This window comes from Alexandromys fortis, unplaced genomic scaffold (genome assembly GCF_014885135.2).
Source record: "Alexandromys fortis isolate MF-2015 unplaced genomic scaffold, M_Fortis_MF-2015_v1.1 scaffold_43, whole genome shotgun sequence".
Classification (NCBI taxonomy): Eukaryota; Metazoa; Chordata; class Mammalia; order Rodentia; family Cricetidae; genus Alexandromys; species Alexandromys fortis.
The window spans coordinates 6,430,368-6,456,885 of record NW_026067928.1 but is presented as its reverse complement, the minus strand read 5'-3'; the positions used below and the strand labels follow the sequence as shown (position 1 = coordinate 6,456,885).

The window sequence follows — 26,518 nt, the reverse complement described above, 5'->3', positions numbered from 1 at the left end:
TTTTTTTTTTTTTTTTTCTAATGAGAGACAGAAAGGGAGTAGATCTGAATGGAGCAGGGAGGACTTTGGACTTTCCACAGGGCAGGGAACCCTGACTGCCCCTCAGACTGGAGAGGGAGGGGGAGAGGAGTGGGGGGGAGGGGGAGAGGAGAGGGAGGAGGGGGGAAAAGGGAGACGGGGAGGGAAATGGGAGGCGGGGAGGAGGCGGAAATCTTTTTTTTTCAATAAAAAAATTATATTTAAAAAAAATGTAATATTTTCCTTTGTTAAAAATAGACTTTTTCCTTACATAATATATCTTTATTACAGTTTCCTCTCCTTCTATTCCTCCCAGTTCCTCCCTACTTCTCCAACGTTCCTTTTTTGAGATTATAATGTAATGACATTATTTCCCTCTTCCTTTTCTCCCTCCAAACGATTCCATAAACCCCCTTGCTGTTTTTCAGATTCAAAGGCTCTTTTTTTTTTCACTAATGGTGCATAAGTGCAAACTACTCAGCCTGTATAATGAATTTGTGTGCAACACAACTCTAAGGCTGACTGACTGTTCGGTATTGTGTGTACTTCCCTAAGGAAGACCATCTCTCCCATATTCAGCCTTCCATAGGAAGGCTGACTGTCCTAGAACTCACTGTGTTTACCATAATGGTCTCAAACTTGCAAGAATCCTCTTGCTCCTGTCTCATAAGGGCTGGGATAACAGGCACGTGCCTGGCTTTAAAAGAAAAAAAGGATTCTCCAAAGCTATTATTTTTCCTTTTTTCCTAAATAATAAAGAAGAAGAAATGCAAGCAAAACATATCCAGAATGAATGCTCACCTAGGTAGGATGTATAAAACAGGTGTAAATCTGGACCGTGGTGGGGAAATGCTTCCTTACCAAATTAATCCCCATGAAGGGTGAGCCTGTCACGATGCAGCCGGAGAGGCTGCACACAACTGCCAGGACCAAGGGAAAGCTTTGGCAGTGCAAGTCCAACTGAGCAAAACTATTTCCCATTGTTCATTCGTGCCCACCCAGCAACAGGGATCTATATCTTGAAGCAAGTCAGGAAACACGAGACCAGCAAACCTCCTTCCTGCAAGGACTTTCATCCCATCCTCCCATCCTGTCCTTATGCTCAGACAATTTGGAATTTGCAATGTAAATCTTCAGACAAATTTAAAGAACAAGAACCTATAAAAGCATGTGTTACCTAGCCAGGCATGCTGCCACACTTTAAAACCAGCACAGTGGATGCAGGAGCAGACAGACCTCTGTAAAATTGGGGCTGGCCTTGTGTACATAGCTAAGTCCAGGGCAGCAAAGGGTACGTAGTGCAACCCCATATCAAAAGGAGTTTACTCCTTATAGCAAGGGCTACTTAGTGCAACCCTGTCTCAAAAACAGCTTACTCATTATAGCTAAAGGTGAAAAGAAAACTGATTTTATCTAACTTATTTTTTGAAATACTCCAACAAAGCATGCTTTCCTACTGGTACAATTACACACAAATAGACAGCAGAGAGTTTTATACCTGATATTTCTTTCAAGATGTCTATTGGCTTCTCCGTATGCACCTGATGTAGCTGCATGTATCTGCCTAGGTTTTTTAAAAATAATGTCAGTTAGGTAGGAAAACTTTTCCATCTTAAATTATATTATGCGAATACATTTCTTTTCAGAAATTTAAAAATTATACGATTAACAAAAATTTTACCTTAGTTTTTTGTATTGGCTAAGAATTCCATCATCCCCCTTTTTGAAAGCCTAAAATGTGCAAGGTGCTAACTTTACAATGTCGACGTCTCTTCATCTGCTTTAGAGCACTCGGTACCTTCATTCGTGTCTGATCTAAACGGGGCTCACTTTTTTCCATTCATCAAAGTGTTTTGTTTTTTATCTCCACTAGATAATTATATACCATCTTAAATATTAAGAATCCTTTTTGTTGTTAGACACCCAAATCAGACTTTTCCTGAAAGACTACCCCATGTGAATACTACCAAGAAATGTATTTACTAAAGTAAAAAAGAAATAAGTCTATATTTCAAAAATGTCTACCCCACCAAGAAGGTCCACACTGAACCGGCATCAGTAAATTGTACAATGCTAGGTTGTCAGAATTTATAAGACTTCTCTCTTTTCCTTAGACTGTGGCTGACCTACTTATACATTCTTGCTTATTCTCGAGAAGCTATATCCAACTATTTTTTTGCTCTCCTGAGGACCTGTGTTAATTACTTCCCTTTCATATTCGTTCGTTAAAGTCACCATGCTGTGATTAAAGTAATCAGGGTTTTTTTTTTAACATGCATGTTGTCCTAATTTTATTTTTACTGAAAGAAATGAGCATAGTAAAGTGGATTTGACCAAGTCCTGTGAAATTAAGCCTTTTCTGAATATAAACACGTGCAGCCCTCTAGTGTCAATGGTTTTAGATTAGAATTTAGGTGGTTCAGGGACAGCTTATTTCAGTTCCTCGAAAAGATCTATTCCAATTATGACTTAATTGCTTAATACTATAAGACTAAGAGGACCAATCACGTAAGACAGGAAGCTTGAGACATTGCTCTTATGAGATAATTATAATCGTTGCAGAAACGAAAAGTTATAAAACTAATCCATATTATTAATTAGTTCAGTGAAAAACTATTCTCTTGACTCATTAAAGCAATATCCTAAGGAGGAAATTTCTCAGCAATCCGGAGGGATTTTATGGGTAGAGGTTCAGCTCTGGAGTGGTTCCCCCTAAGGATGAACACATGGTACCACACACCCCTGTTTTTTGGTCAACACTTTCTAGCAGGTCACCCTCTTATTTAAAAAAAAATGCCTCTATAAAAGTGACTTTTGAAGAATGGTTCTATAATTGTGTCTTACATGGCATCAAAAATCCTCCTCACGAGGCCGAAATGACAAGAGAGGTAAAAGCAGGCATTCGGAGAGATCTCCAATACGCTCAATCCCCAATGAGATGCTGGGATCTAGCCTGACAGTATTAATGAAAAGAGGGAACATTCATCTTGAAAAATTGATCAATAGATTATAAACTATGTGGCAGGGACATATAGGAAGGCTGTCAGGCCTATGGATTTGTTTCTAAGTATTAATTACAGAGTGACAAGCGTTTGAAGTAGAAAAGAAAGTGTGGTTTTCCTGACTTGGAGATAAATTATTTGGAATATTCTTCAATACTTAAGATAGTTTTGAAACAAATCAAAAAATGCTTTAGTTTAAAAAAACTCAAGCAACAGCCTAAAGGTATCTCAAGCATAATTGAGGACTTGGGTAACCCAAAGCTGTAAGAATTTTCTGCATCACAATATATAGCTCTTAATGAGAATCTTAACTTCAGGAAAATAGAAATGAAATAGATTCAATACGACATTTAATGTGGTTTACATGTAACAGGCATGAGATATATGTCATATATACATTATATATATATATCAAGTACTAATATATAAGAAACTTTCATCCAAACACTTCAATTCTACTGGTCCATGGCTATTTCAAGGATATAGTTCCCTAAAACAGGCAATAGCCTGCACTATTCTAAAGCAAAAGTAGTTACACATGTGGCCTGATAGAAGTTCTGTGAGTCTTGCATTAGTGAATGCACACAGAAAGCAGGACCATCCCTTGCACAAAGCCATTCACAATTCCTTTACTATCATTTCCCTTCAACATCCCAGCAAGACACTCAGAAGGGCAGTTCTTACCTGTTATTCTGTCTCAGTTGTTTAGGAGATGCAATGGGAGAGCGGGGTTTTGGAGGTATGGGAGGGTGGACGGCTGGATCCCTTTGAAACAGAAAACAGCAGTCCATTACATCATGGAAATGTTATCCATTTTTATCTATGAACTCACAACATCTGCCCTGTATAGGGAAATATCTCTTAAACTCGTGACCCCATGTATGGAGAAACAGAAAGGTTAGAGTTCACAGAGTGCATACACTAATGTCAATTATTTTAAATATGGGTATTTTAATGGTCCATTCAACTGGGCTTTTGGAAAGCATCTGTAACTACAGCTGGAACTATACCACACCCTGCAGTTAGCTCAGCATTTTGCTAGTATAGTTAGCAAGCCACGGCATTTCGAGCCATCACATGGGCACAGTAAAAGGTTCTCTAGTATTAGTGTATAAGCTTCTTTAGGGATTATGTCAACTCACAGGCTGCTATGGAAACAGCAAGAAGGCTTCTTATGTTGTAGATCTCAAAGAAAACTTGGTTTGGAGAACTGAACTAATTCTTGACTCAACTATTATCATGACACTTCAAATGATAGCAAAACAAACACGAAATATGCTATTAGTCAACTTTCAATGAGACACCAAAGTAGACCCAAAAAGTTCACATGATTGAGTTACAAGGGAACTAGAAATGGTCAAGTAAGTCAGCTCCAAAGCCAGGTCACTCTCCAGCTTCCCACCTCCCATTGTGGCCACCTCAGGGCTTCTCTGTTGCCCCAACGCTAAGCTCTGTACCTAGGGAAAAGTGCCCCACTGTCTGATCCCCTAGTCCTTTATGGCTGTTGAGCGATGTACACTCAAGTACGAGGCTCCCTGCATTGCCAGCTCTGAGGCAACGGGTTAACCTTAGTCTGCTTCTTCATCTGTAATAAGCTCTCTAACAGGATTGTTGGGGGATTTCTGAGGCTGAATGAGATCATGGTTTTAGTCAGTGAGCATCGCTAGGTAGCTTTCTGTGTGCAATACATTCCTACTTTTACAAGACTTTTAATCTACAAATAAGTGCTATTGTACAAACACAATTCAGAGTAAAGACATAGAGTAGTAAGAGTCGGGGAGAGGCACAGAGTGATGGGTAGGGATTCTTATTTTAATAGCATAGCCTTGGGAAGCCTTGTGCAAGGCAAAAGTTAAAGCTGAGACCTGCAGAAAGGGACAGGTTCCCTGAGGACAGTTGGGACATCAGCTTAGAGATGGCATTTGACACTTGAAACTGTATAAGATATTGAAAGGAATCTATGCGGAGAGAGACAAACCGGTAGCCAAGGACTCCTGCCTCACACCCAATGTTATTTAGCGATCAAAAAAAAAAAAAATGAGACGTTATCACAAGGGAGTCCAAGGTGCAGTGGTCAAGAGAAAAGAAGATGAAAGCGAGCAGGGAATATCCTCCAGCTGAGCACAGCCCGGCCCAGTCTGACTGACCCAGGAAGACAAGGACGGTGAAATGAGTATGACTTCAGCAGAGTGATCAGGTCATCGATAACCCTGATAGAAGTCCTTCTGAGAGAGCGTTGTGTACTTGGGGGTGGAGCTGGACACACTTCAGGAGTGAATTTAGGAGAAAATATGAAAGAAGGGAGGAGAAATGAAGTAGTTGTTTTATAGTAGGGTCCAAGATCCACGGTCACCACAAGCCCAGAGCTTAAATACTATTTTTTCTTCCCATTTTACAGATGAAAAGACTAAGCCAGGAAGAGTGAAAATAAATATTTCATAAATATACAGCTTGTAAGTAGCAGAATAGGGAATCTGAGCCAGGAGGTTTGGTGTCATAACCTTCTTCATGTTCCACTGCCTGGCAAGGGATCCTCACACCTGCGTCTGTAACCTGAGTGTGTTACCACTTAGAGAGCTAAAGACAGCTCTTGCACATCGTCCTCTCTTGCCATATTCAGCTATTTGGAAACATAACGAGCAGAGGCTTAGAGGTAAGTAGTTTTCAAAGTGATAAAAATTCAGCCAAGAGTACAGCAGAACATGGTGACCCAGGACAGGGATGGGTGGGAAAGCCAAGGATTCAACAAGGCGTTGTGGAGTCTATGATAGAACTGGAACAGAAATGGGGTCTGGAGATTGTGACTCTGTGGAAAAGAAGGCAGAATCCATGAACTGGGCTGGTGTTTAAGGTGAGGCTGAGGAATCACCGGACTCAGGACTGGGGGAGAGAGCTCTAAAGAGACGACACAGCAGTAAAAATAAAGCTTAGAAAGTGACATTTTGTGGTTATTTACAAGGGCCTGGCCTGTGGTCAGTTAAGATAGAGTGGGGAAGATCTTTGGAAAGGAGGCCAAGAATGTAAAATCCCAGAGGTGGTGTCCTCAACATAGATGAGAAAATCATCAGGTATTATAATGGGGTTGAAGGTATTTATGAAGAACAAAGGGTCTGAAGTTGAAATCTTTGAAGACTGAAGCTGAGTGACGCCTTCAGAGGAAGCCAGCGAAGAAGAAAAGTGACTTCCAAGGAGACGGAGTGCCGCGCGCCATGCCCCAGTGTCTGCGCTCAGTGCGCTATTACCCAGTTTGCGAGCTTCAGGCAAGGGGGCTGGAGGTTAAAATACACAGACACACACAGACAGAGAGACAGAGACACGGGTCATCCTTGAATTCCCCAAGAATGCCCCCTTTATTGTGTTCAGGGACAGATTATATAGAGATAGCCATGCCCCAGCCAAACCCACCAGAAACCACTCTCCTGCCATCAGGAACTCCTGAAGGTCTCATGCTCAGAGCAGCTGTAGGCACTCAGATCAGAGGATTACAAGAAATTCAGGATCTGGAGTCTCACTGCTCCCAATAACGGAGAGTTTAAGGCGGGAGGAGTTAAAGGCAAAGGGGAATAGAAACAGGACCAAACAAGAACCCCTTCCTTTCCTCCATCCCTGCCCTGTGCAGGCCCGGGGGGGGGGGGCTTGCTGAAGGAAGAGTGGAGACAGCTCACCCACAGGATGAGTTATGACTAAGCCAGGCTGAGGAGCAGTGGAGTTTGATGATAATGGATGCTAGGCCAGGGCGGAAGGATTTGATGTAGGATACCGGTGGTGCTGATACCAGAAATCTAAGAATCTGTGACAATGGTCCAAGTGACCGAATTTCTTATGATGTCAATGGACACCTGAGAGGATATGTTGGGTTTTGATCTGAGGCTCGTGGGGAACACAGAGCACAGGGTTTTCTGACTCTTGGTTCCAAACCAGTAGGCAGGGGACACCAGAACAATTTGTATGGAAATACTCTCCCCATCTCGGCCTGTGTATGGGAGGATTTTATTTATTTAGCTCTAGTCTTTGTGCTACAATCTGAAAGTTTTCATGTGTTTCTCTTGAAAAACTGATAGTCAGTAGTGTATCTATGTGGAACACAGACATCAAATTCTCTTTGCTGATCAAACGCTTTCCTTCCAGCAGCAGATGGAAGATGGGGAATAATCAATCCAGATAATACTAGGACTGTACAGGGCACTGGGCACGCAGACAGGCAGGAGTGTGGCAACCACACGGAAAGGAGAATTATAAAAATGGGGGGTGGGTCTGTGTCCAGCTTGGGTTATACCAGATCCACATCAATGGACCGTGAGAGTTCTTCTGTTTTAGAATGGCTAAGGCTTCGAAGAGGTGAGTATTTGTTGAGTGAGTCTGGGAGGGAGATATTAGCAGTGGGGAAAAATAGATCTGAGGTGGTTGGTGGTTGGGGTAGTTCTGGGGGGGAGGGCGGGGGAGGTGGGTATGAGGTCACAAAAGCCAAGAACAGTGAAATATGCCTAGTTCCTTGTGTGGCAGGCTCACACCCTGCTGGGGCAGCGGCAGGGCAATGCCCTGCGGGCTTCACTTCACCTCAGAGGAGCTTCCATTTGCATCTTTGCGTAGAGGCCACAGATGACAGAACCCAAGCCTGGTGTGAGGGGAGGATGGGAAAAGTCATTCACACGGTGCCAGGAACATTATGTGATCCAAGCAGGAGGATTGAAAATGAAAGGCAGGCAGGAAGCGGTGGCCTGGAGTGTCGCGAGGAGAAGGAGACAAAGGACACTTATTGGAGCGATCTTAATTGAATCCTTCTTCTTTGAGACTTGATGTCTGAGCTCAGATACCCCCCCCCCCCGCGCGCGCTCTCCTCCGTCCTTCCTGGCACCCTACGAGTTTTCACAGGATCTCCGCCGCCACGTTAGTGCACGTAATTGTAAAGAGTTGCTTCCCGGAATAAAAAGGCGTTTTTCAAGAGAAACACATGAAAACTTTCAGATTGTAGCACAAAGACCAGAGCTAAACAAATAAAATCCTCCCGTAAAGAGGGCTGTTCATGTTGGCTGTTTCCACAAGCCCCTGAAAAGGCCGCTTCTGGTCCCCGGGTTGTTGTGGGGTAATGTATTTGGTTACAGGGTTATGAGTGTTGCAACGGGGTACCACGCTTGGCTCGGGACTCGGAATTCCAGAGTTTGTGGCCATTTCTCTTACTGCAGTACAAGCCTGGGTTCCACTAAAGACAATCGACTCATGTTTATTTCTGAACTTCTCTCTCATATTCACTGTGTTTCCCTCTTCTGTTGCACAAACAAAATTTTCATTTCGACAGCAGCAAAGGAGCATGCGTGGACCAAGAAGTAACCTCTCAGTTGTTCCCGCCACCCTGAAGGCTGCCTGCTACTATGCTTCCCTGCCAGGCAGGACTCTGATTCCTCTGAAATCATAAGCTTTTGCTTCCATAAGTTGCCTGGGTCATGGTGTTTCGTCATAGCAAAAGGGAGGTCGTTAATACATTATTCATTTTACAAGCATAACATGCGGACATTTTTTCTCACTGAGGGCTAGTTGTGGAATTCTCCTTATACTATGTTGCTGGTAACATGTCAGTTGATGGTGCAGCCTGTTTGATGTCACGTGCTTCTTTTCTCTTTACCAGACTACATCTAACCCAGTATTTTAAATGAACATTGAGTTTTCAAAGGCCACTAAGTAAGGCATGGTAGTACATCCCCCTATTTCCTGGGAGGCTAACCCGGAAGGATTTGGAATTCAAAGCCAAAGAAGCAGCCATTATCAGCGCAACAGGAACCTGTTCCACAGCCACCTGTGTTTTAGACACCAGTGTACAAGACTAGAAAAAGTATGACCCACCCTTGCAAAGATCTTATAAGGCCCAAGGCAATGTTCAAAGGAAAGTGACTGTAACGGTTTGTGTCTTTCTAGTGGCTAGGCTCACCACCAAACCCTGAGCCCAGTCAATTTCAGGATTTCCACTCCAGACTAGCTTTGGGGCTGACTTTCTGTGAGCATGCAAACGGATGCCGCTCTTCCTAAACCGCAGCTTCTTTACCGCCAAGAGAGAGGCTTCTCTACCTCCAAGAGAGAGGCTTCTCTAGATCTCTGGGTGGCCAACGAGGAGACAGTTACTGCTGGAATTTTCCATCCCTGAAGTCCCTGGCTACTTTGGATAGATCAAGAAACTTGACATTTGAATATTGGTTTTTTTCAAACATATGCAGATGCTGTTATGGTTAATAAAATTTAACTTTAGCATTGATCTAGAACATAGTTCACCAAGTCAGTTCTCTAACATGGATGTGGTTTATCTCCCAAAGGCTGCTCTGTCAGAGAGATAGCAATGAGAGGAGCAGAACCTTCCAGGGGTGGAATCTAGGGTAAAATGGCTAGAGAATCATAATGTATGAATCCTACCTGAGTTCCCATAAGACTGAACTAGTAAGGAAAGAATAATCCTAAAGTCCCAATCTGGTATCCTCTCTTACAATAGACACTCTCCTCTCTCAGGCACTTTTGGGAAATGGTCTTTAGTGTCTGAATATAGGAAAGATTTTATTTCCAAAGCTATGAGCTAATCTTTTCCTAACAAGAACAGAACTTGAGATTTTTTTTTTTTTGCTTTAGCAACAGAAAATAATACTAATATAGTTGCTCAATAGACATAACTTACAAAATAGTGGTTTGGCCATTCTAGTTTTTAGGCCTTCGTTTTTCCAAAGAGGTAGTAATGATAGCCCAGCCATTATCAGGTGAGGCAGAGAAACACATCAGCACTACAGAGATACCTGCTCCAAAAGGATGGATTGCAGCCCGCTACACAAAACACGATTCTAAAAGTTATTTAGAAGAAACCCTCTGTGACCAGACAAAGAGTTAGACTAAGAGTTGCTAAACATGATAGCAAAGACAGAATTCACTAACAAAACCTGACAAATCAGATTTCAACATGTTCTTGTTCTAACAAACACATGGCCAAAAGATTGAAAATATCGGCGACACCTTGAACAAAATTATAAATCACCTATGTGATAAAAAGATGCATGTTTTTAAAACTCTCAAAACTCAACAGCAAGCAAACGAAACACACAAAAGGAAAAACATTCGAATGTATACGTCACAAGAGGTTTTGTCTACTTCACAATTTGTTTGGACATTTGACAAGCAAACAGAGCAAAGGACACGTTACGCCGCTGGTCCCCAGAAAGGCAGGAATCCAAACCACATCGAGATAACTACGTCTTAGAATGGCTAAAAGGCTTTTTCACTGGAAATAGGAGACCTCATTAAGGGAACGGGGCAAGTAGAGCTCTCATGCTTTGCTGGTGCGCGTGGAAAAGGACAGACACTGTGACCAAACCTGTGAGATGTTTACAAAGTTAAGCATGTGCTTATCACATGACCTAGCAGCCCTGCTCATCAGCATTTGCTTGAGAGAGTCAATTACACGTGTTCTCGCAAACCGCGAGATAGTTTTCCTTCAGTGTGGGGGTAAATGAGGTTCATCTCTACGTTAGAACACTGCTCGTGATAAAAAGGAAGAGACTACTGATGCACACAAGAATATGGATGCACTGTGCACATTCAAAAGTCTGTACATCATTTGAACCATTGTGGGATTTTTTTTTAACTGCTGAGTAATCAGAAGACAAAACAGTATAATCCCCCATTTCCCAAGTAAAAGACAGTCTTTAAAAAAAATGAGTCTTTAAATGCTCCTCCTACTCCCAACATCCTAGTAAGGCACTGTGATAAATATCCCCCCCATCAACCACAGGACACCACACCCAGGGCTTGCTACCCGCAACTTTTCCTCCCAAACTCCCGTTCCCTGCTTACTACACAAGGTAAAACCTCCCTTGCCTCACTGAGCTCTGCTTCTGCCATTATCAGGAGGGAAGAAGCCTGATCTAAGTAATTCTCGCTAAATGACCGGAGACAGCCATTTAGATGGTCCAGGGTGTTTGTACTTTAAGGTGAACTATGCAGTCTCTGATAGAGATTCAGGCAGTGGTACTGAATAGTGAAGCCATTCCATTCCTGTTCAGCCTGTCTGGCTTTTATGGTTGGAGCTAGGTGATGTTTTGGTAGATGACAAATCCACGTATCCTGACTCTCCCAGAGTTTTAATCATCTCTGCTTTGGACCTAGAATCTCTCTGCTTCAGAATCCTCGACTGGTCTTTGGCAGACAGAGGAACAAAGGGGACTCCAAGGGAGAAAGGAGCCATCGGAAACTGGATTGGGCAAAGCATTGGTTTTCGTTTGTTGTCTGAATGTAAGATTTTCTTAAAGCTGATGTGGAGAGGCCCAGGACTGCCTAAGTTGTCCCTGTACAACTAAAGAAAAAACAAGTCTTTGCTCAAGGTCAAGGCCTCTGCTTGCTTGTGATGAACAAGCTTTCTCATTCTACACAAACGCCACCTCAAAGAAATAACAAACCTTTACCCAGGTTAATGTCTTAATTATTTTGGACATTTGGAATATGTAATCTGGGCACATGGACATGATTTTTTAAGGTTTCTATCTATACTCAGGCATGTTACTGAGTGTCAGGCAATATTAATACTTATAAGAGATTCTAGTTGATGTAAAGGTTTTTATTGAGATGAAAACAAAATCTGGTGTGTGCGTGCGTGTGTGCGCACATGCATGCATGTGTATGTATGTGTGTGTGTGCGAGAGAGAGAGAGAGAGAGAGAGAGAGAGAGAGAGAAGGAGATCGTCAAACTCTGTAGAGGAATTGGCACCCATAGAGTTAAAAATGCAGCAGAATAATTAGAAAGGTTACATTTTGCCATTTATAGTTACAGACAGAAAAAATATAACTACAGTGCAAGGTTGCTATGGCAACATGCTTCGCAATCAGGATTTTTTTTTCTCCTCTAATTCTGCCAGCCCGCTAACTGTAAGTCAAAACCATGAAAGAAGAGGCTGCCACAAAGTAAGAAGGAGATGTAATGGCGGTGCGTAGGAAATGGTTATTTCCTCGTCTCACCGGGTTCGTGTCCACTGTCGTGTGTTTATCCAGTGTTTATTTTCTTCCTGTGTTTAAAAATGATTCCAGAAGAAAACATACTGGCTCTGTTAGTCCTGGGAATAGAGACAATGGCTTCATTGTTCTTCCTCACTCGGCGTTCTGGATAGCATTTATGAATATTTACACTGTCTGCTAAGCAAGTACTGTAGTATGGCTTAACAAATTGCTTGCTTCGCTCTCAGACACAGCCTCACTGTGTGCCTCGGACTGTGGCCTTGAACTCATGAGACTCCCGCATCCAGCTCCATGTTGAGATTGTGCCATCGTACCTGGCTAGCAAGGTTCTTAAATGAATCTTATAAGACATCCAACCACTAAACCTCGAAATCCTCGAAATGCATGATAGCATTTGAATTCATTAAGATATAGCATTTAGCTAAGAAGGCCGCGCTCCGTCACTGTTACATCCATGTTCTACACCGTCTGCGTGGCACCTATCGTCTGTTCTGTCATTGCCTCTAGCCTGGCAAACACTATCACTCTTTCAAAGGGACCACACAAGACCAAAAGGGGAATTAAGCGCCAAATAAAAATACAACGATATGAATTAGTGATTGCCAACAAGTTTTTGTTTTAAACAAAAGCTGCGAGGGAGAACCCGCCAGCGCCTCTGACCTTCCGGTGGTTTCCGGTATTGATGGGTGAACTTCTCCCACAGGCGCTTCACAGGAGCACATAGCAGGGTTGAGATGACGTAACGGCACAGTGCTGACTCTTAAAACAGAAAGCTACGACTCTGAAAAGGTGCGGGAACTTACCACAAGATCTGAATGTCTAACACCCTGTGCCGGAAGCCAGTGTTCAGTGAAGATACCTGACAAACCCAGAACTCCCCACAGAGCACGCCGTGCACACGAGAGCAGCTGTAGCACCCACAGGTGTGCGGGTTTACACACACTCCATCATTCTGCCACCAGAGTCTGGTTCTTCCTCCTTTATCCCTCCCACCCCCGCCTTGCCACACCCTTCCCTTACTCATTATTTGGCTGCCACCTCTGACACTACGCCTTTTTGAGTCTGCTGCATCCTTTATCGACAGCTTTTATGTGTCGCCCTGTATTTTGTAGGTGTCTCCAACTTTGTGCTCGTCAGATTCCCAAGGACCGCTTACATTGGCCTCCGTGTTTAGCGACCCCGTGGAAGCTTTTGAGTCTCCTGAAGTAGAGTTAGGTCTAACACTTCTCTGCACCTCTGGTGCCTCTCCAGGTGCTTCCTTTCATGTAGGCAGAGATCACCAGTTACATTTGCAAAGGTGCAGGCAGCGGAAGGAACAGAGGGCAGTAGAGACGTATTTAGTCCGTCATCAAACAGACAGGACAAGGCCCAGCTAATGACAAAGACACAGATGGGGTAACATGCTGAGAGAAATGCATTATTCCCTACACATCGGGAATTAGAATCAATGGATGAATATGCGGTAACTGATAAATTACCACGGCTGCATTTACTTAGTGCTGCAAAGGATTACAAGATGACCCCAGTTATTTGGTGAATATACTGCAGTGGTTGTTTAAGGTAATGCACTATTAGTTGTCAAGTGATTATTATCAATATTTTATTGATAACATTATTAATAATTTTATGAGTCCAGATTAAAAAAAATCCCTTGGTCAGCATTCCGCACTCATTCCTTTATTTGATATTTTCTCCACATGTAACTTTATTCTAAACGTGCCGCCCTAAGTTAGGACCCCTTAGCCTCCTACCTGGGTGCTTCCCCCCACTCCACCCCACCGCCAAGCATCACGTCTACAGAAATATCCCTCCAGCGTCCCAGAATCTACTTGCACAAAGCAAAGCATATAGCGGCATCTTCGGTCCCACTGTGCAAGCCCCTGGCAGTCATTCCAGCTGACCCGGAGGTTGCAGCACTATGCTTAAAACCACTTCCGGTTTGAAAGCCCTTCCTCGTGTAATCTCTCTCCTTTTTTCCCGGGATCCGTCTGCAGCTCTCCCATAAGACGCTGATACTCTTTGTGTGACCCCCACACTGAATCTTATGTAGCTGCTAGACTGGTTAGTTATTTCTGTAGGTTATACCTTTAGCTGCCATGAAGAACACAGCATAAAGTTGCTGCGGCCCCTCAGAGTTCTGTCACATGAATTCCCCACCCCAACTCCCAAACGACGTCACCTGGACACATAAGCTTCCCCCTTATGATTCTTCGCCTCCTAGCTAGGAGCTCTCTCCCACTTTTCCCCTGTGAGTATGCTCCATGGAGAGCCTCCTTTGGAGACTGCTCCGAACAGGCATACCTGTCAAACTACCCGCCACGAGAAGCTCAGTGTGCTACTGCCACCTAGTGGCAACTTTTTCCTTGGTCAGCACTAATCTTGCGCAGTGGGATGGGATGAGAAAGGAAGGCGTGGAGGTCAATGATACAAGTTGTCACGTGGGTTGCACTAAGCGTTTGTGTGATTATGACTTGAATGAATAGTTTTGTTGTAAGAGGTAGCATGGAGCCCTCCTCCAAGAATGAAAACACAGAAAGCCCCTCCAAGGGTCAATGGATCCTTGAAGCACGAATAACAAAAACTCACAGAGAAATTGGGGTTCAACCTGAAGGTCCGAAAAGCAAAATAGCTCGACCTGAGTCCGAAAATGGCGATCCTGCCTCTAGGAATCTCAGAACGAGACTGTGCCTGAGAACTGTCCGCTCCCATTTTATGTCTCTCTCTGAAGCTGGGATTAAATGCCTGCACCACCGGGATTAAAAGCAGGCGCCACCCGGTTTCTATGGCAACCAGTATGACCACTGGGGTTAAAGTTGTGTGTTATTGCTGCCTGGTCTAGTAAAGGCTGGTCAATGTGACTGTTTTACTTTTCTGATCCTCAGGCAAGTTCTATTTCTCAAATTACAACTAAATATGAGGATGGCCTCTTCTGGGGAGGACCTGTAGGAAATGCCAGTCGATGAGAAATGCCTGAAAGGGGTGTGACCAAAGAAGTCACAGAGATCTCTGATTCTTGGTATGTGATTTGGCCTGAGCTTCTTCACTGGAATACCACCAGGCCCCAACCTCACATCTCTACTTAAACCTTACGCGGGAAGCATTTCAATAATCCAAGGAAACTTTCTCACCTAATGGGGAACTAAGAGAACAGCTGGTGTAAATTAGAAGTAACAGCTGTGAAGGGAAATCAGCTCCAAACACAGCATGAGTACTCCCGTGCCTCCAATATGGGAGAAGACAGAGCTCAAGACAGAAAGGCTGGGGATTCTGAGGGTCGCTAGAATGTGGAGACCAGAAAAAGCAAGATCAAACAGATTAAGTAGCTGAACCCAAACAAGGGGGATTAGTTATGAATGGAAGACAAGCAAGGGCCAGGAGCCCTGCTAAGGACCTGGCTCACTTTCTAAGACAATGCAAAACCATTTTAATTGTTACCTGGGAAAATGGGATGATCTGATTCCTACTTTATTAAAATAAATATAACTTTGTTAACCATATAGAGTGAAGAGTAGATATAAGAGTGAGGACAAGGAGACTATTCAGGGAACACCTATTGTCATAAGACAGGAGAGAAATGATTCAAGGGGATGGGAATACAAGGAGACACTTGGATTCAAAAAGCATTTAGAAGGCAGGATGTCAGCCTTGCTTATACAGTAAACATCTGTGGTTAAGTAGGGAAAGGTGGAAAAATAGCCTCGACTTTCGTGATGGTCAGCTTTAACTGTTAACACAAGCTACAAACACTGGAGAAGAAAATCTCAATGAGGGATTTCCTACACTGAATCGATATGTTAGTGTATCTGTGGGGGAAACTGTCTTAGGTTAATCAACGAAAGAAGACCCAGCCCAGTGTGGGCGGCACTATTCTCTAGGTAAGGGATCCTGCACTGTATAAAAGTAAAGAAATCAAGAAGAACTCAGGCAAGCTAGTAAACACGTCTGCATCTGCTTCTCTCTGCTCGTTACTGTAGACATCATATAGACTAGCTGAAGTTCCTGTGTTGACTTCTCCACCATGAAGAAATATAACCTGGGATGAAATAAATCTCCTTTCCCCTGAGTTGATTTTTGGCAGGGTATTTTATCATGGCAATGGGAAGAAACTGGAACGTATTTCAAGGTGTCAGAAGGCTGGATAGTTTGGTGGTGGTAACTAAGGTGAAGGATCAGGCTTCGGTAAACGGCAAATATTGTGAACATACCAAGTTGCCTATTATTTTGAGAGATTTAAGTGTCAAGGAAGCCCGCGACTATACAACCTATAGTCTGGAGGAACAAGTGGCTTTAGGTATCCTCATTACTGACTCTGCTACTGAAGGTCAGAACATGCCATCAGGAGAGAGAAGATGGCTTTGAGGTTTGGGAATATTAGCATGTAAAGATTTGGTAAAGGATTGTAAAGATGACTGGAGGAGAATTGTTTAGAAGAAAATCTTGAACAGGGTGTTGGGAGGCTTAGTATGGCCAGGAAGCAACAGTCTAGCTGTGTGGTGTGAAGGGCAAGTCTTCGCAGGGACCTGCTGGATCAGCCGGGGATTGTACCCAAGGCCATCAGTGACCTTAGGGAGAGCTGTTCCCAGGAGGTGAGGATAATAGAAACCAGCAAACTGCAGATGGAACTCACTGGCAGGGTGAGAAAGAGAGAGAATGTCAACTTGAAGGGATTTGAAGGATCTGCCCAGAAAATGTCAAAGATGATATTTTTAGGATGAAAGATTTGAATAAAGGGAAAAGAGGATAGCAGGGGCTTGATCCTGGGGCAGGAGAACAGACAGGAGAGTTGTACTCAGGAACAGCTAGTTAAGTTACAATTTGTATTCGAGTCTTGATAAAAATGAAAGGAAAAATTTGAGCTGATGGCATCAGATAAAACTGCAAAGAATATAAACCTGCTGACATATCTTGATAATCCAAAACGTTGTGTTGGTTATTTATATTTTAAAACATTTACAAGCCAGTAAGTATTACACAAATCGTAAGAGCAACCTCAGAAATCAGTTGGACGAGGGAAATGGGTTTGCTCAGACAAACTTTACATGCTGGGTCCTGCTGTCGGGAATTAAATTTGTCTGTTTAACATTCAGCCCAAACGGAGTGAAAAACCTTCAGATTTGCCAGTTTTGCCCTCTACTTTGTTTGATCATTCATGTCTGAACCCTTCATTTCAAGACTAATGTGTATGAAACAGAAAATTATCATTTTTAGAATATTTTATTGTATTTCATATAGTCTTGAAAATTTAGTTTGGAAATTATTAAAACTAAAGCAAAGTCATGAGCAACAGCTACATTATTCAAACAATTAATTTAGCACAATTTATTTTCAAATGTGAGAATTGTTGATTTCTTTTCCTTAATAAAAGTAAAACTGTACAAAATTAAATCTTTCACCCAATTCTAATCTTGAGCCTCAAAATTTCCTTAAAGTTTCAAAAATTAAAATTGGTCTCTGTGCCATTCACATTTTCTTCTGCAAAACAAAACAAAAAAAAAAACCTTTTGCTTTATTGTTTATAATTTTGATCAGCATTGGTTTTCAGGACAGGAGTTCAGACTTAGCTATGGGGAATGTTTAAGTTACAGGGCTGTGAAAAACCGAGAACATACGAGGGGTTTGTTTTGTTTTTGTTGTTTGCTTGTTTGTTGTTTTGTTTTACTTTTTTTTAAGACATATAAGCTTTTGTTTAGCTATTAATGTGATTTTGGCAGGGAGGGGTAGTTTGCTTTGAGACAGGATTTCATTATGTGGCCCTGGCTAGCCTAGAACTCTCTACATAGACCAGGCTGGCCTTAAACTCATAGAGCTTCACCTTCCTCTGCCTCCAAAGTGCTGGGTTCAAAGGCATTCACCTGGGCTAAATGGGATTTAAAACAAAACTTTATTTTAAATGTCCTTTTAGACTGGTACATGATGGTTTAAAATATAGCTGATCTTAAATATGTATTTTATTCAAGATGTATCTATAAAGGTTAGGACAGATAGATTTACACATACAGAGATTTACAGTCACAGGCATAAGCATCCACGTGTAAAGATAGATGATAGACAATAAAAAATATGAAATCACTGCTTTCATTAATAAAAGAAACCGAGATGCTTTGTTCCGGTTTGTGCTTCATTAACACAAGCCTTCAATCCAAAGACAACTGGTTTTGACTTCTTAGCTAGCACGTTACCAGGAAGCAAATGATTGGCAGAGAGGTCTAGGAAAAAAGATTGGAGAGGGGCTGTCTCTTGGAATGGTGGTGTTGTCTGGAGATCTGTTTAAGTACTGGATGGGGGGCGGAGATAAAACAGCATTTCAAGGACAAACTGCATAGTGAAAGCACACCTGGGCACTGAACAGAAAACAGTGACGGGGCAGTAAAAAGGCAGGAGAAGAGGGGAGGGAGGAGAAAGCGGCGGGGGTGTGGGGGGGGGGATCCCTGTGCACCAGCCGGAGATAAAGAGAAGTAAATTCAGCATTAGGCTCAAAAGGTGTTAAAAACCGTAGTCCCCCAGTTTTATCTGTCTATGACCTGTTTTCATTTACTTTGGATCTTCTGGGACCAGAGATCTGTTTTTGTAGCATTCAGTCCTTCTTGGTCATTAATAATTACTTCTATTTTTTTTCAGTATTCATTATAAAGTCTACCTGTCAATCCCGGGACAGGTACATAAAGATGAGAAGCAGATGCCGGGCGGTGGTGGCGCAAGCCTTTAATCCCAGTACTCGGGAGGCAGAGGCAGGTGGATCTCTGTGAGTTCGAGACCAGCCTGGTCTACAGATCTACAGAGCTAGTGCCAGGACCGGCTCCAAAGCCACAGAGAAGCCCTGTCTCGAAAAACAAAACAAACAAACAAACAAAAAAAGATGAGAAGCAGACTCTGTAGTCCTACTCCAAGGAAAAGGCCTCACTGCCATTCACACCTCCCTCCCTGAAAGCTCAGAGAGAAGCCCTTCAGGTTAGGCGGTGAGCAAATAGCCCATGATTCTGAACCAGGAGCAGAGAGACACACATTGATGACAAAACCTAACAACCTCCTCATTTCCTTCATTCTAGAGCTATGGATCTGAGCTAGATTTTTTTTTCCCACAAAGCATTATTATTTATCTTCCATGTAAAAACACAACCTAAAACACAACCAGCAAGTTGCTGAATTGCCAGGGCTGATAGCCAGGACCTTCAGCTCAAAGCAATCATACCCACAATTTCTACAGGCTTTGCAAGTATGAGATCTTGACTCCCGACCAACCCTTGCAAGGATTTATAAAGTTACAGAATCGCTTTTTTCATTGTAGTAATAATTTATATTAATACCAGAAGCAAGACGAATAGATCAAAATAAAAAAAATAAGTTTGGAAATATTTAGTAAATACTTCTAGTAAAATTACCCTATAGTGCCCACCAAAGAAAAATCCTGCCCACATCGTGCTCTTTCACAGCAAGGCCATAAGTTCCCACTGTTTATTACACTACGATTGCAGCACTTTTGTCATGGAAAACATTGAAAATTAATATGGGACCGCCTCAGTTCTCACGGCCTGTCAGATGGCTCACCAAGAACGCCGAGAATCCTGACCCCCACTCCCACTGGGCACTGCCTTCTTCAGAGTTCACAGAATTGCCATCAGCTTATTGAGAAACATCCACAATTATATGCTGTCAAGGACTAATGGATCCTTCCCTCACAGCACAGCAATTACGCCTGACACCTTCCCTTACCTTCCGCTCGCTCCTGGGCTTGGAGAGGCGCTGTGACCGGGAGGGGGTGGTGGGAACCAGGACTGTCTGTAAAGAAATGACACCAGTCATAATCACAGCGTTCGCATGGCCGATCCCACCCCACATCTGGGGGTGGGAGGGCAGTTGAAAGCTAAAAAGGCAACAGGGTAATTTTTACGGGAAGCCTTGGAAATAAAATGAACACTGTTTCATAAAGGGAGTAATAAGAAAGGATCCTATACTTCAAGCTCTAAGCATGCCCCCTGCCGAGTGAACCACTTTTTTCATTTCCTTTGACACGAAACAATGTGGGTATTTCCTTAAACAGAAAAAAAAAAAAAAACCCAGCAACTGTCTACCTAGACTGCGGGTTTGTGTGTGTTCATGTTAGTCTTCCTCTGGCTCTACCTTCCCAATCTAGCCCATAATGGAAATAACAACTTCATTCTCTAACTAAAATATGATATCTATCTAAACTGTGAAATAGAACACTCTGACCAGGGTGCTCAGACAGCAATGAGTGCCACAGCAGTGCTACCCTCAGCCTCAGCAACTGTTAGAAAGATCACCTTACAGGGCAGGGCTATGATTCCATAGAGCTAGAGTTGTAGCCAAGGTCTCTGCAGAGAAGGCTAAGATAAGAACAACTAAGTGAGAGAAAGGGCTGGGGAAGGTATGGTGAGGCTAAGGGGGCCTGGAGCCCTGGCCAACATCCTGAAATAAAATTGCTTGATTTGCTTAAGACAAGAATCTCCAGTTGACATAACTTCAGCCTAGGCATAACTTTATGCTAAAACAATCCCATTATGTTACACACTACATGTTCTTTATCCCTCCTTCCATTGTTGGATACCTAGATTATTCACATAGATTTATTTTTAGTTTTATGAATGACTTAAACACACACACACACACACACACACACACACACACATATATATATATATAATGGAAATAGAAATGAAATTGTCTCAAAGAACAAAGAAAACAGTACAACAGTACAAGGTCCCCGGAAGGAGCCCCCACTCTGCTTTGAAGTAGAATCAGCCTAAAGTCCAGAGCAAAGGAGGACACTATGGGCACATAGTGATGTGTGGTTACTCACCAATCACCATCTCAAGTCAAGCCACTCCCTGGAGTGCAGCTCTGAGGAAGCCTACTTAAAGCAGCAAAGCTCTTAACACCTAAGCTCCCCCACCAGCATCATCTAGAGGACCTTGGAGCAGAGCTCAGCCAGAGACAGACACAGGGTGCCCAGCTTACCTCTTTTTCTTCACAGGGGTGGTAGCAGGTGTGGAAGCCGTGGTGGTGGGGTTTGCGTGAAGGGAGCTACCAGCTGGCCTGTTCAATGAGCAGAGCAATCATTACCTTCCTCCAGCTTCTTCACTATCCGCCTCCCCGCCTTTGAAACATCTTATAACCTACACATATGCCAGCCTACTGTCTATCAGCAATAGAACATCTCACTTAAGGGTCGAAAAGCAGGAAGGAAACAATCCTCCTCGCTAGTTTACCTGTCCTGTACACTGTCAGGCTCTTACAGAGCTGGTTCAGAAATGAAGGCTGAGGAAGTCATTAACACTGGTGTTAATCGTGTGAAGTTCAAGCTAACCAGTTGTGACATGCTATCAATTTGCATTCTCTTAATCTTATTATTTTGTTGTGATTGATGGAATTAGGCTGTTATTTTTTGTATTAGAAATATGATCTTAAGAAAAAAATTGAGAAACACATTAGTAATCTATATTTGGTATTTAGTCTCCATTTTGGCACATATTTGGATCCTCAAAAAATGGCAACGACCCAGGGTCTATTTTACACACTAAGAGTGGGATCCAACATGGAAAGTATTTTACCCATAAATGCAGTTTTTTAAGGTAATTATGTTAAAGTTCATCCGGTTTGTGCTGCTTATAAGTAGTAGTGGTATGTGCCAGGGGAAATGGCTTTCATGGTTTCATGGTTCACTGAGTTTGCTCTGAGGGACAAAGCACCGATGTGAGGGGTACCAGGGAAAAAGGTGAGGTGCTGAATGAGAAGGAGTCGGTCGTCTAAGAAATGGGGAGAAACGGAGTCCTCTGTCTTACTTCATTTTTGTTGGTATGTGTGTGGGTGTGTAGTGACATTTCACTTGGATTTTAATAAATAAAACTTGCCTGAGGATCAGTAAGGTAAAACAGCCACATTGGTCAGCCTTACCGACCAGACATCAATAACACACCACCTTTAATCCCAGTAGGCACACTAGCTTGCCATAGAAACCAGGTGGTAGTGGTGCATACCCTTAATCCCAGAACTAGAGAGGATTATAAGACCAGGAAGAGACTGCTCTCAGTCACAGTCTCATTCTAAGATTCCTGGAGGCAGGATTGGCATTTTCAGACTGAGGGAAGAGCCAGTGGCTGGCTGTTTTGGTTTTTTGGACCTTCAGCTTGAACCCCAGTCTCTCACTCTGAGATTTTATTAATCGTGCATCAGGTGTTTGGCCTACATGCATTTCTGTGCGCCATTTGCCTGTGTGGTGCAGGAGGAGGCCAGAAGATGGCATTAGATCCCTAGAACCGGAGGTACAGAGGGCTGTGAGCTGCCATGTGGATGCTAGGAACCAAAACTGGATCCTCTGAAAGACCAGCCAGGGCTCTTCACAATTGGGCTATCCCTTCAGCCCTGAGTCCATTTTAAAATACAAGACGAAAGTACCAATCTAAACTTGTGATTCTTTGAGAGTGGTGGGAGGTAAGCTTTTTCAGGACACGTCCAGACAGACAGACAGACAGATGCTGTGAAGCCTGTTTTGGGTCTTCTCTGAGACTAACACTGCCAACACCACAGGGCCTTGTTGTAGTCGAGTGACACTTTTGGCCTGAGGGTTGTAAGCCTTGATTGTTTTTAAATGTTCACAAGGAAAAAACACATCAGTACTTACATCTTGGTTGCTTCTGGTATCCTAAGCGTGGACAGTGTTCTGGAAGAAGAAAGAAACAATGGTATAGTTTCAGCAATGGTGAAAACCTAGTTAATCTTCCTTTTATCTGTGCTTGTCCAAGAATTTAAAGTTATGAGGAAGAACTAGAGGCTACTGGAGAGGGAGGAAAAGCATCACTGTTTGAATGAATTTGGTGAGCTAATTTCGTGGTGCTTAAAATCCTGTGCTAAATCCCAAAATGCTCTCTTTCTTCAGAAAAGCCATTACTATCTAAACCCAATGCCGTAAGATGCTAGATTTGATAATTTCAAATATAAAATTCATAATCTTACCACCAGAACATCTTAACAGAGACACAGAGGAGGTGAAGCTAAGGACCCACAGCAGTGGAGCCTCTGGGTTTATTCTACCGTGAGCAAAATTCAAGGGTTTTTCTTGAGAAAGGTTGTTCTAAAAATACAGAAGGTAATTTGGTCTGCACAAAGCTTGTACCATGTCAACCATTTAACACCTCAGAATGCAGCAAATAGGAGATCCAAGCACCCACCCCTAGCAGAAGAGGTCTTAGCATTTAATAACTTCTACAAAGTTAGTTTTAAGAGTGCTGCTCCTGCTGAGTTGACAATGCTCCAGCAGATGGCGCCACACCCATAAGCACAAATTTGACTTGAGCTATACAGAAGAACAATAAAGTCACGGCAGGGAGTGGGGTGGCTAGAGTAATGGTTCAGCAGTTAAAAGTGCTGGCTGTTCTTCCAGAGGATCTAGGTTCAATTCCCAGGATCCACATGGCAGCTCACACCCTCTTCTGGCCTCCTCCAGCCCTAAGACCTACACATGGTATACAGATAAATATGCAGGATAAACAACCATGAGTATAAAATAAATAAACTTTAAAAAAAAAGACATTGGGGATCAGAGGTGGATCTAGGAGGAGTTAGAGGCATGCATGGTGGTGAATAAGAGCAAAATAGATTGTATGAATATGTGAAAGAAATTTTCAAAGAATTAATTGTATATTTTTTTAATATACAGAGGGTAAAATTTTGTAGAAAGACATTAAGGATGGTTGTAAGTTGTTAGGTAAAAAATAAGTAACACTTACAAAGGATTCTATCTGAATTCTATCTCCCAAGGTAGTGAGTGCTAGCACCTGTTGGTTAGCTGGTTATCCGAGCTCTGGGCCTTAACTGTTCCAGCATCAGCTCTTCTGCCTGCCCCCCCCCACACACACACAACACACAAGTTTGCACAGACATTTAGCTTGTCAAACTTCTTCCAGGTCTCTACATGCCTCAACAATTTTATATTTAATCCTTTGGTTTTTTTTGTAAAAAGAACTTCTCTGTATTACATTTTACAATACCTGGAAGTAAGAGGGCTGATGAGCTATCTCGACAGCACCTGAATTCTGGGTCCACAGCAACACTTACTGATCACCTCCCAACTCAATGAGATCTTAACTCAGCTGCTGTGTGTCATTATTTTTGTAGCTCAATGATAATACTTCCTATGTTGGTAAAAGGCATCCATAAAACACCTCAGGACTCTTTTTAAAAGTTCTGCAGCACAGAAAACGCTTTGTGTTTGCCACACTCATTTCTTTTCCTTCAGAGCTTACAGAAGCCATGTTTGCCAACTTAAATGTCTTTAGGTTGGGACCCACTTGACCGAGTTTTAAAGACCGTGGACAGAAACAATGTTACCATGTCCGGCCCCATTGTAAAACTTCCTGCATACCTTTTATGCTCTTTCTTCCTCCTCCGCTACAACTTTGGTGCCCGTGGTTGAAGCATTAAAACAGGGGAAGAGCTTAGCTGCCCGAGCCACTCCCTGGATACTGGGCTCTCATGAGTCAAGCAATGATCTATGTGTTAACCCGCTTGGATTTTGGTAGAAGGAAGGATGGACTAAAAACACCCTATCTTGACAAATGAGTCTACTTGGGTTAGGCCCGAGAAGAGAGCCTACTGTCATTATTTAGTTAAATAAACTTATTATTAGATTAACTTTTATCATTATATCCATACATTAATGCACCTGAGAAGCTTCTATTTTCAGAAGATGGTTATTGACACAGTGACTCACAACTGTAGTAGATGATGATTAACTTAGAGACTCACAACTGGCTGATGTGTAGAGACACTGGAGAATATCCAACCCAAAATGTAATGTAATGTCATGTGTGTATGTGTGTGTGTGTGTGTGTGCATGAGTGTGCACACACACATGTGCACACCATAGTCCCTCCTTCCAAGGGGGGATCTCATTGCAGAAGAGGAGGCAGAAAGAGTATAAGAATCAGTGGACGGCTACAAGGGAACACTGTCTGGATCCAGCAGGGTAGTTCCACATATACACTCACAACAGTTGTGATAGCGTGCACAGAGCCCATGAAAGCACACACCAGACCAAATCCCAGCTTGTGAAGATAGGAGTTGGGCAGGAAGCCTAACACCTAGACATGGAGCTATTGGCAATTTTTGGCTTCATGAGGAGAGAATTTTCTCTAAAACCGTATGTCTTGATAAGTTGACCACACTCCAGCAGAAGACCCCATATCATCACAAATTAGTCTTCATAAAGAAAAAAGGGACATAAAGTTGAGTGGTTGTGGGTGTTTGATTGAGCACAGTCTCCATTGGTTCATATGTTTGAATAATTGGTGCCCAGTTGGTGGACCTGTTTGGGAAGGATTAGGAGGCATGGCCTTGTTAAAGGAGGTGTGTCACCAGGGGTGGGATTTGAGATTTCAAAACGTGAGCACCACTCCCAGTGTGCTCTCTGTTCTTTCTGCCCCATGGTTGTGACCAAAATGCGAGCTCTCAGGTGTTCCTTCACCTGCCATCATGGACTCTAAACCTCTGAAACCAGAAACCAATTAAATGCATTCTTTTATAAGTTGCCATGGTCACAGAGCTTCATCAAAGCAAAAAAAAAAAAAAAAGTAACTAAGACAGTGGGTGTGGGATGGGGTGGATCTGGGTGTAGAATGGGGGAGAACATCATCAAAACAGGTTGTATCTGGGGTTAAAAGCATGCGCTACCACTGCCTGGCCTCAAAGAAACAAATTTTTTTAAAAAGATCCAAGGAAAAGATTTACTTCCACAATAGAACACTAGGGGGCGCCCTGACCCAGCCTATTAAAATGATTCTTCAAATTAGCTTCAGGGTCTTTAGTTTTCATGCCGTGCATTATTTAAACTTCCTCAGCACACTTCACGTTTCTAACAACAATGTGTATACTTACAAGTGGTTTTCCAGAAGCTGCTGTCTCTGCCATCACAACTGAAGAGCCCAAGGCTGGAGAATAAGGACTGATGTCCCTCAGTTTAAATTTAGCTAACAGATTCCAGGCAGGGTCTCTCCTACCCATACTCAACACTCATACTCAAATCACCATGTTTTAAATTAATCTACTGCTTCCCCTGGGGAAATCATATATCTAGCTAAGACTCTGTGAGGTGAGGAGACAAGTTGGACTTCAGAGGCTCCTCCTCCTTGAGATAAAATAGCACCAGTGCAAAAAATGCCTCAGTAAATACTCCAGCCCCTCCCTGCATGGTAAGAATGGGATTCAGGGTTACACATAGTGGATCTGATGCACTGGCAGGATTCTTAAGCACCTCACCTGTCCAGAGCGTCATCAGAGTGGTACCGGCTAATCGTGGCTTTTGGCTCATCCCTCTCGGCTGTTTTCCTGCAGCAAACACAGTTATCAAGAGACGGAATTACAAAATTATCACATGAAACCTATCATAAATTTGACAAAGTATTGTCCTGTTTAGCTAGGAGAGGTACACGTTAGCAAGGAAAAACAAAGTTGGCATGCACATCTTCCAAATGTTGACTTTGGATAAGATAAATTAAGGCAAACTCAGTTCC

The 26,518-nt window shown here is 42.8% G+C and overlaps 1 protein-coding gene across 5 annotated transcripts in view; it reads right to left on the bottom strand.

The window, feature by feature from the left end:
• Scel (sciellin) overlaps positions 1-26,518 on the bottom strand; it is a 92,529-nt gene that overhangs the window by 43,794 nt on the left and 22,217 nt on the right. For all 5 annotated transcript variants that reach the window (XM_050144694.1, XM_050144695.1, XM_050144692.1 and 2 more), the window contains 6 exons: positions 26,265-26,333; positions 22,633-22,671; positions 20,970-21,047; positions 19,707-19,772; positions 3,705-3,785; positions 1,517-1,582 (listed from right to left, as the gene is read on the bottom strand). In XM_050144694.1, the coding sequence (XP_050000651.1) occupies positions 1,517-1,582; positions 3,705-3,785; positions 19,707-19,772; positions 20,970-21,047; positions 22,633-22,671; positions 26,265-26,333 (399 nt within the window). The remainder of the gene's footprint in view (positions 1-1,516; positions 1,583-3,704; positions 3,786-19,706; positions 19,773-20,969; positions 21,048-22,632; positions 22,672-26,264; positions 26,334-26,518) is intronic.